This window comes from Pterocles gutturalis, unplaced genomic scaffold (genome assembly GCF_000699245.1).
Source record: "Pterocles gutturalis isolate BGI_N339 unplaced genomic scaffold, ASM69924v1 scaffold44509, whole genome shotgun sequence".
Taxonomy (NCBI): Eukaryota; Metazoa; Chordata; class Aves; order Pterocliformes; family Pteroclidae; genus Pterocles; species Pterocles gutturalis.
In genome coordinates, this window is record NW_010132361.1 from 14,815 (window position 1) to 24,814 (window position 10,000).

General features: G+C 41.3%; 1 protein-coding gene across 1 annotated transcript in view; it reads right to left on the reverse strand.

The window, feature by feature from the left end:
* PROX1 (prospero homeobox 1) overlaps window positions 1-10,000 on the reverse strand; it is a 36,237-nt gene that overhangs the window by 12,401 nt on the left and 13,836 nt on the right. Inside the window, exon 4 of the mRNA XM_010080871.1 lies at window positions 9,847-10,000. This exon is cut by the window's right edge and continues 41 nt beyond it. Coding sequence (XP_010079173.1) covers window positions 9,847-10,000 — 154 coding nt within the window. The remainder of the gene's footprint in view (window positions 1-9,846) is intronic.

Sequence of the window (10,000 nt, forward strand, 5' to 3'; positions counted from 1 at the left end):
CCCAGTACTCTAGTACTGCCAGTGTTGGGCTCTGCGTAGCTACAGAAAGTGATCCAGTATCCTGAAGACTCCTTCCCTCTCAGACCAAACAGTATTTCTTAACTTCACTTCTTGTGTAGGATGCTGAACCATGGCTACTTCACCTCCCAGGTTATCTCTCATGCAGGTGAAGGACACACAGTCTTTATGGACTCCTGCAGTATTTTGCTGTTACTTCCTCACAGCTTCAGTATTTCACCTTTAGAGATTTAAGTTTTTGAAAGCAGTGTCCCCATTGCACTCCAACGTTGGAAGGCCTCTCTGCAAGGAAATCTGCACTGCCACTGCCCTCCCAGCCCAGGGATACCTGCTTTGAGCAAGGACAGGACCCCAGAAAGCTGGGCCAGACACCAACGTGGGTGACGATGCTGCTAAATCACTCCCATGGTTTCCAAAGGTTATGACAGTTTGCTCATTCACAGTGTGACAGCCTACTCTCGTCCATTTTAAAACACGTTGAAGATATCAAGCAAGCAGTGTTCCGCGTGAAGGTGACCTATTCCAAATCCTATAGGACGGGCAAGCCTATCTGTAAGACTTCTGTTAAAGTGAGGCATGCAGCCCTGACCCTGCGCTGTGAGACGGTATCGGCTGGGACCTCCTCTTTTGGCAAGCCTTACAAAAATAAAAACAACGCCCCCCCTCCACCCCACATCCATAAACATGATGGTCTGTGGCTCCAAATCCAGGTCTGCATTTAATTTTTAGTTTTAAAATAAACTAATGAAACTTTTTTCCAATTGACATTTAACATATAGTCACACACTTGACTGTACAGTAACACAACAAAAGACAGCTCTTCAGCTGGCACAGATTAATTAGCTGCAATGATTTGTTGGAGCTGATTTACACCAGAAACTGAGAATCCAGTCCAGAATTTAGTTCAGTGTCATGGAGAAAAAGCATGGGGTGGGTCGGATGCGGAGGGAAAAAATCTGATAAGGCTAGTAAGCTAACCCACTATTCCCAATCTCTCTGGTACAATATAGAACAGTTTAGATAAAGTTTAGAAGATCAAAAAACATTTTTCTCAATTTTCACAGTACAAAATGTTCTATGTCCTTTTACTATGACACATTAAAACAGGATATAAGAAATTTCAGCCAATCAGGTCTCATGAACATCCTCCTTCACTGGACAGTGCTGCTTCTCCAGAAGTTCTGAGTGAGAAATTTAGCTATGTTGTCTAAAAGAAATTAAGAAAGTCTGGAAGAGACATGTGCAACTTTCACATTACCCATTACCACAACTAGGATTTATTAAATGGCAAGAGAAATCACTGGTTTCTTTTGCTTTTCTTCCCCCCCTCCCCACCCACCCCCCCTTTTTTTTTCTGCTAACATCAAGTTTTGAAATTGAACTGCCAAGCCTAATGAACTCTTTCTAGATGCAGGATGAACAAAAAAGCATTTCAGCTTATGAGGGATAAGACTTCACGCAAGTGAGGGACAACATGGGTTAAAATTCACCTTGCTTCTCACTCCTCATCTACAATGGATTTTTGGAGAATGACGGACATCTGGAAATCGGTTTTACATAGAAAAATAGAAAACAGGGAAGAACTAGGAAGATGAATAAAAGCTCATCACAGACACAAAAGACCAGAGCAAAAAGAAGCTTGGATTTGGGTATTCTTGTCTGGCAAGGAGGCAGGCAGTAAGGCTAATGAAGCATTTGCGATATGGGACGTATGCCAGCGTAACAAAGAAGATGTGCATCAGCTCTGCAGATGTGCCAAAGCCCCCAGAGCAAAATAATGACATAATCACCATCAGTGTCACAGACCAGACTGTACACAAGGTGACATGGGAGAGAATAAATAAGAGTCTTTAGAGGCCTGTAGTACACACACGGGAAGGAATAGCCATTCCTCATGACTGCCACAAGAGACTGGCGAGATGCTGGGTATAATGTGTGCAGCTAGCAAAAGAAATCTTGAATTGTGCAAGGCTAACACACTATAAATTGGCGCTTTTCTCAATCTCCAGTTGACGTTTCAATTCCCACTACCCCTTGTTGAATGCAAAATGAAATGGCAGTAGGAGTCAGAAGAGTTTGCCAAGTTTTGTTTTGGTTTGGTTTTGTTGGTTTGCTGGTTTTTAGGTTTTTTTTGGAGGGGGTTGTTTTGTTTGAGAAGAGGATGGGGCAATAAAGATGAGATCCGGTAAATAAATGTAAAACAAACAAACAAAAAAACCCCCCAAAAACCAAAACCCCCAAAACAAAACACAGCACACCACTACTACATGCACACACGCACACAGAAACCCTACATCATTCAGCTGGAACAATCCTAGGATTCCCCCAAAGCAAAATTAGAAACAAATGAGGACAGGTTTTGCTTTTTTTGAGGGGGGGTGTGTGTGTGTGTGTGTGTGTGTGCCTTCTGGTTTGCTGCTATCCATGAACTAAACCAGGAAAAATCCCACTAAAATATTTTTCCATGCTAAAAGACAAGATTACTATTTTATTGATCAGTAATAAAACACCGCTTAGGGCAATTTAGTACTTAACATGTTATTTGCGGTGGGGAGTAATCTGAAAGGCTCTGAGTAGCCTTAAATCATTTCACAATAGCTCTTCCTGCATAAAAGCAAGGGTTTGCATCCGTACAGCTGTGTGATTTTGTGGTATATTTTTTTAAAGGACTTTTGTCAATTTTTAAAGGGAACATCTGTTTGATAAAGTAAAACAACACTGGTAGCCATCCACAGGCCTAAGTGGGCAAACTGTGAAAGAGCAGGAGATACGCTGAAGGCGCCAACAGGACGCTCGCAGAAGGAACGCTCAAGTACGTAATTGTTTGCAGGATCTGGCCCTATAAGAGGAGCTCAGAAGAACAAAGCATTTGGCTTCACCAGTGTCCCTTTTCATTGCTTCTAATGAAAGATTCATAAGAATAACTTAAATTTTTTATGATCGTTTTTTGCATTACTGTATTAGCTGCATCTACTTTGTATGCAATTTCTTCTTAAATACAGAAAACCTGTTTCAAAATGCCAGGCATAATAACTTAATCAGGACAATAACTGATCTTGATAGTTGTGTGGTCCTTCTTAACAGCAAAGAAGTGAGATGGAGCCCAGAAAATGTTTTATATGATTATTCCTTTTCCTTGCAAAGTGATGTATTTATGAAGAATGCAGGTGAAGGTCCAGAGTGGAGTTCACTTTTGGTTTTTTTTTTTTAGACAAACAAAAAAATAATATTAAAACCTCCCTAATTTGCTAGCTAAACTGTTCAGTGGAAGAATGATTGTATTTGTCCTTTTTGGCTTCGCCCAATTAATTGGAGCAGTAACATAACGGTTGTTAATAAACAGCCCTAATTTGACTATACTTCGTGCCTATCTGCTAGCACCGCTCCATATCTTTGTTTAGCATATCATCAGGGAAAACAAGGAAGCATATATATAATTTTGTACTGTTGTATATGAAGTTTAATAATTATGCCACAGAGGATTCTAAATTAATTGCAAAAGGCACAACAATATTAATAAATCTGTTTAGCAAACTCTGGCTTCTTTGCACTTTGATGTTAGGAGCAGAGAGAGTATGAACTGTGGCAGTTTTACAAATTGGGTGTTTTCTTTTATGTTTTTTTTCTACTGTGCACCTTTCTTCCCTCTAAGAAAAAAAAAACCAAAACAAAACAAAACACAAAACAAAACCACAGAACAACTCAACAAACAAGCGAGTGCTTATCTGGGTGTGTTTCGATCAAAGCTGACAGATCAAATTTTTCATTTATTTACCAAAGTTTCATTGCAGCCATTCTTCATAATTACAGCAGCGTTTTAATTTTTTTTCTTCCCTTGAATAGAAGAGAAGGGGTTCTGAGAAAGTTTCTAATTAGCTAAATAGGTCTGTGTAATCTAGATGAAATAAACACGCCCGTTTGAAAGGGTTGTTAGAACTTTTCCAGCCATTTAATCCATAGATGGCTGAACACAATGATACCTTCCACAGAAAGCTACAGCCACCACCAGCAGCTGTTAGAAGAGAGCTTGCTCCCTGCTCCTATTGATAACCCTTTGTGGAATGAAGAAAAAGAGCTGAGGGAAGGAGAACTGAATGTCAGACAATAGACATCGCTACACACACTGTCTCTGAACTTTCCTCATCTCTGAAGGACAATTAATTATGAAGGCCTTTGGGGTAGGTCGAAGCAAGGGAAAACCTACTGCTGGCCCAGCACTCCAGCCGCTATCTCTGTGTTTGTTAAATGGTTGTGCCTGTTGGGGAACCAGAGTAGCAGCCACCAAAATAGCCAATAGATCATTTAGGAAAAAAGAGCAAAAGATTTTTTTATGTATGTCTGTCCTTGTATAATTCTATTCTCACTGTGAAATCATCCATACACAAAACACAAGGACAGGTTTTTTTTTTTTTTTTAAAGAAGAGCCACAGGGTAGGTTACAGTCAGAAACGGCCTCTCAGTGGTGTGTTAAAAAGGATGGTCTTTTCACCAAATCATTTCACAGAGGCAAAACAGACAAACACAAAGAGTTGAGACTTTTTCTCCTACATTAAATAGAGTAACTGATAAGGTCAGACATATGATACCTAAAGACATGAATCTGTGAACTCTTGAAGTCAAAGGACTTCTCTGTGCAAAGGAACAATCTTTCAAAGGAAATAGATCATAGAACTCCACTGAATCCCCTTTAAACTTTATGAAGCAGGAGGAGAAAAAGCTCTAAGTAGGGAAGCTTGACAGAAGAGCCTTGAACTATTTTCTGAAGGAAAGATGAGACCCTCCCTAGGCTGCCACAAAACATCTTTTTTTTTCTAAAGGCTCTTCTGAACTTTGATATGTGCCAAGACACCGCTATTGAAAGCTGTATAATTATGTGCTATAGCCACTGTAGAAAATGCTTTGTTCACCACAACAAAGAACAATAAGCAAAGTAAAGTGACATTACTCTGTATCTTTTTCTTTAAGAATGTTGAGAAAGGTCACGGTACGTTATAACTAATAAAGCTGTTGAGTAAGGAAGTTTAAAGTTGATCTTGCTGTGCTTAAATGTAACCCAATGACAAAAAGGCAGAGGGAACTAAAATTGTAATGACATTAAAAAATAGATCATATATCAACGTGCCAACTTCATTATACAAACACCTTGAATCCAAAGGACACAAACAGAAAAAAACGAGTGAAGTCCTGCAACAGTATTCCTCTCGCGATTCTCTCCCTAATAGCTTCCAACTACACTCTGCAGTTTGACTAACTGCAAAAACTGATTGGTAAGCATTAATTGATACGTGCAACGCACGAACCTTCTACTGCAAGCCGTGGATTTTGTTACTTGATTTACAAACCGGGTTCACTTCCCGTGCAATTTCAAGGAAAGCTCTGCTGTCTCACAAGAGACTCCCTTCAAAATTTAAAAAAAAAAAAAAAAGGAAAAAGGCCTGAGGGCATCAATTAAATTTCCTGAAACCATGATTTTCAAGTGAAAAAGAAGTTCAATCTAGACACTTATGTTTCATTTTTTTCTTTAGAGGAATCGGGACAGTTACATTTGCTATTCTGAAATTGCCAAAGCAGCTTTATTCTCCTTGCTGCAGATCACCAGAGAGAGGCCTTCCGACTTTGTCTTTAAGAATGCTGAGAACGATGTTGAAACACTACAACAATAAAGCCCTTGAAGGAGGAACTGAGGGAAAAAAAAAATGCAAGGAGTTTAATACTGAAACAAACAACTGTCCCACTAGGCTGTGCCCACTGCTGGTACCACCAGAAGCACAGAGACCGCCTCGGCGGAGCAGTTTGTACGGGAAGAGCAATCTCCGAGATGGAAGTTAGCAAGCTGCGGGCTTGATTTTCACTTCTCTTGAGGCCACTCTGCACTGCTCTGGTTGTGCAAAGGAGTACTAGGGTGGTTATAAATGGTACTTCACAGTGCCTGGGTATCACAAAATCACTTGTAAGTGGTTTTACGTTAAATAAGAGTCGGGTTTGTGACGAACAACAATTCAGTTCAAGATGAATCCTGCAGATTAAACTGGGGAAGAATACAGGTTCCTAAAATAAGCACAAGAGGCCAGAATTTTCCATAATTTAGGATGTCTTAATTTTTGGATGCAGTGCTGGGCACACTTCACTTTCAGGGAATGGACCGTCGAGGACCTCCTGACAAAGTGGCTCTCATTAATAGATCTCCAGTTGAGCATCCCAAAATGGAATTGGCCTAAAACCATCATCACTTCTGAAAATTTTGGCAGCCAGCGTTCCTCTCAAGGGTTCGTAGGCCGCTTACGTGACTGGGTTATTACTTAGATTTCACAGGTGGTGTTATCTGAATTGTTTTACATAATCTCATTGATTTTTATGGGACTAACTCAGAGTGCCTTAAGTTAAACATTCTGCTAAGACTTGAGTACAACTGGTCTTAATTAGGTTTTTCCCACTAGTATGGTTTTCCCCTGCCAAAAGCAGAGCTAAGTTCTTAAAAATGGTTTTCTCCCCCTTCGAAATGACGACACGTGCCGTTAACTAGCGCTATGAAAAGAGGCAATCATTGCGTCAAGCCCCACTGTACCAAAAACTGCATAGTGTATTTGTGCAAATAACGCAGCTTGGCAGACGCTTCGCTATTGTGATCAATCTCAATAACTACGTCTGAAAATCGGGCGAGTTACCGTGAAGCAGCAGGCAGGCTCAACTCAGAAAGACGGCGTGTGCAGGGGCTTGCTTTGGTGCTCATTTGCTCGCTACGCAGAGGAGCGTGGCGAGCGTAAGGAGTAGGCAGGAGGGCAGAGAGTGAAATCGCTAACACAGAGAGACCCTGAGACTTCAGAACTGAGTCGGTAAATGCCTGCAAGGAAAAGGAACGGGCATTGTGCACAGAGACATGAATACACGGAGAACGATGGTAACTGCAAAAAAATGCCAGGGAACAAGGACGATGGAGAAGTGGCGGGAGCCAAAGCAAGGCTAAAATCCAGGTATTGGCCTCAGGCCAATTTCTTTTGCTTGTTGTAAGTACGTAAAAAAAAAAAAATCTTACTTGGTTTTAACCATATTTTTATTTTAACTCACAGCATGGTGTCCCTCTTGCTGGAAATCATCCTGCCACAGTCACAACTGTGAGCTCTGATGATCTGTGTTAGGATGGATTTTGAGAGAGTTATAAAATTATTTTGGATTTTTTTTCTTTTAATGCATAGCAACAATTGCTGACTTTAATTATTGCAGCTGGCATTCAAAAGCCTATGGCAACACCACAGATGAGCCAGATACCAAGTGGCACAGCAAGCTGTCCTCTCGTTCTCACCAACTTCGGCATTTGTGCTGGGACACTGACATTTGTGACTTTCATTCACCAGGACAACCCACCTTCTACCTCTCTGGAAGAACTGCCCCAGAGAAGAGAAGCATCCTCACCTTTCACAAAAAATTTAAAAAAAAAGTTCTTTTTTCCCCCCTTTCAAAACTCAGTTTCAAATTGCTCAGTGCAGCTCATCACAGGTTTCTCCAGCTAACCCTACTGCAAGAGAGAGAAATGTGGAACCGGCTACACACATACACACGTGTGCTCACAAAACACAGGCAAAGTTGCATCACGCTGGAGGAGGCGTTGTATCTTTCTCTGGCTCACCGCCACAAGGGTACAATGGCAAAGCTAAAACCGATAGGACATGTGGTTTGTTGAACATCTTATTTGACTTTGCTACAAGCTGTCAGTTCCAATGTGCAGGGAAAGGAACACAGTATCACAGATTCCTCAGCAAATCAATGGCAGAGCCTGATACAGACCAAATGTACATTTTAGCTTTATCTTTTTTTTACTCCACAGTCAATTTAGGAGTGTTAAATTATATGCACAAATTTCACCCAGAAGAGATAAAGGGGGAGGGTTTAGGAATAGTAGTGTAGGTGATTTAAGAGAAACAGCATATCAGACTAATCAGAAGATCAGCAAAGCATCATTGAAGTATGAGAGGAAGGAACTTTGATGATGCTAAATATGGCAAATGCTCAGTTTGCTAAATCCCTTTGGATCCAATTTCAACATTACAGTACTTGTCATTTTTGCTTTGCAGCTTGTGGAGGAGGGGCCAGGCATTTATTGGGAAAAGTTACCTTGTCTACACTAGAAACCGCACCGTACACTTTAATGATCTCATAACTGCTGGATCTTCAGTGCAAAACCAAGATTTAAACCTCTAGGAAATTCTGGTTATACTAGAGAACCCAAGAAAGACCGTGCAAAATATCTGCAAATCATCACCATGGATAACATTCCCCCTTTCCCTCCATGATGGGGGAAAAAACTAGAGCGCTTCTTTCCTACCGGCTAGTAGACACCTTCCTGAGATGAGGAGACTGTGATCACTAGCTGTGCTACACATACGAGATCTATATTTTCTTATCTACCGGAAAACGCCAATAACCTCCCCACATTTCTTCACTGAAGTAATCTATTTACATTAACATTGCAACTAATGTTTTGAAATGCAGCAATAAGTGCCCGAAATCATCAAGGATCCAAGAACTTCTGAGAGCAAAGAACATTTCAAACTATGTTTTGCAAACAGAAAAAAACATTGCATTAGAAAGAAAAAAAAAAAAAAAGCTTGAGGGAATTTAAGCACATTTTGACAGAAAAAAAGTTGGTCATGCTTTTCTCGTTCTGTATTTCCTTCTCTTTTCCTGTATGTAGGTATTATTACTTGGCATCCAGGCAGACCTGCCTCCCAGGGGTGGGCGTCTCCTGTCTTGTGCATGTGTGAGTGCCTAACAGGGCCAGAGCCCTCCGGAGGGTCTGGGGGTGCTACGGCACACCAAACATGAAGTCTGGATGTTGTCATCAGCCACAAAACCCTCTAGGAACATCCTCTTCCTCCCTCTTGCTTCATCTGCTCTTTCCACACAACCATTCTCCCAGAAAACTCTGCGTGCCCAGCAAAGGGGGAAGGAGCTGAGAAAGTCTTTGCTTAGACTTTTTGCATCATCTGAACTTATGTGCAGTGAAAACAAGCACTGCGAAAAATCCCCCAGAAGGATTTTAAGCAGGAAACCACCCTCCTTCAGTGGACAAATATCACTTTTACTACAGGAGGGGGCTCATTATGCAACTTGACCCCGAGTGAAAGGTGCAGACCAAAAAAAAAATAATTAGTACCACCATCACTTTCCCACTCCACTTCACCAAGAGATGGGATTACTCAAGCCTCCCCCTCACACACACCCTGTTCAAATGCATCATTACATCTGACTACCTGAACAATGCAAACTGCCATCCTCAGCAGGGAGAAACACTCTCCCGTGGTATCGCCGAGGGTCAGCATGTTAATGATAACAATAGTTGGCTAAGCTACCAGGCTGGCCTGTAAACAGGAATCTTAATCAAAGCCACAAACCCGTTACAGCAGAAAACAGAGAGCATTTACTTCGAGCAGTTATTTTATGCTGCAGCTTGACAAAGCAAATGCATCTCAGTTCTATAAATCAAAAGAAGGAAAGCAGAGGAAGGTAACTGCAAGTGTTTGATCACACAATTATGGAGCTTTAGAAGAGCCACGAGGTGACTTCTTTCAATGCCATCCCTCCTAACGGAAACTTCAGAAAGTCAAAACTAAGAAACTTATCAAAAAAAGTGAAAACATTTATCTCTTGTCAAGTCCTAGCAAGGCTTAGCTCTCCAGCTACGAGGGCTAGAAAGATTAATTAGCATCTTTCAGGGATGTGGAATGCCCAGATTCCACTGCTCATGGCCACAACAAAAAGGTACATTATTTTAAAGGCAGCCTGGACCACAGAGCAACTCATACACACAGAGAAACAAAGATCGGTGCCTACCTCAAAATCATTTGCTTTATTGTAGTGCATGTTCAGGGCCCTGTACAGCTCACAGTCTCTGGTTATAGACAGCTCCTCAGTGCTCGTGACCCCGTCGTTGATGGCTTGCCGCGCATACTTCTCCATCTGAATGTAGTAAAACTCACGGAAATTG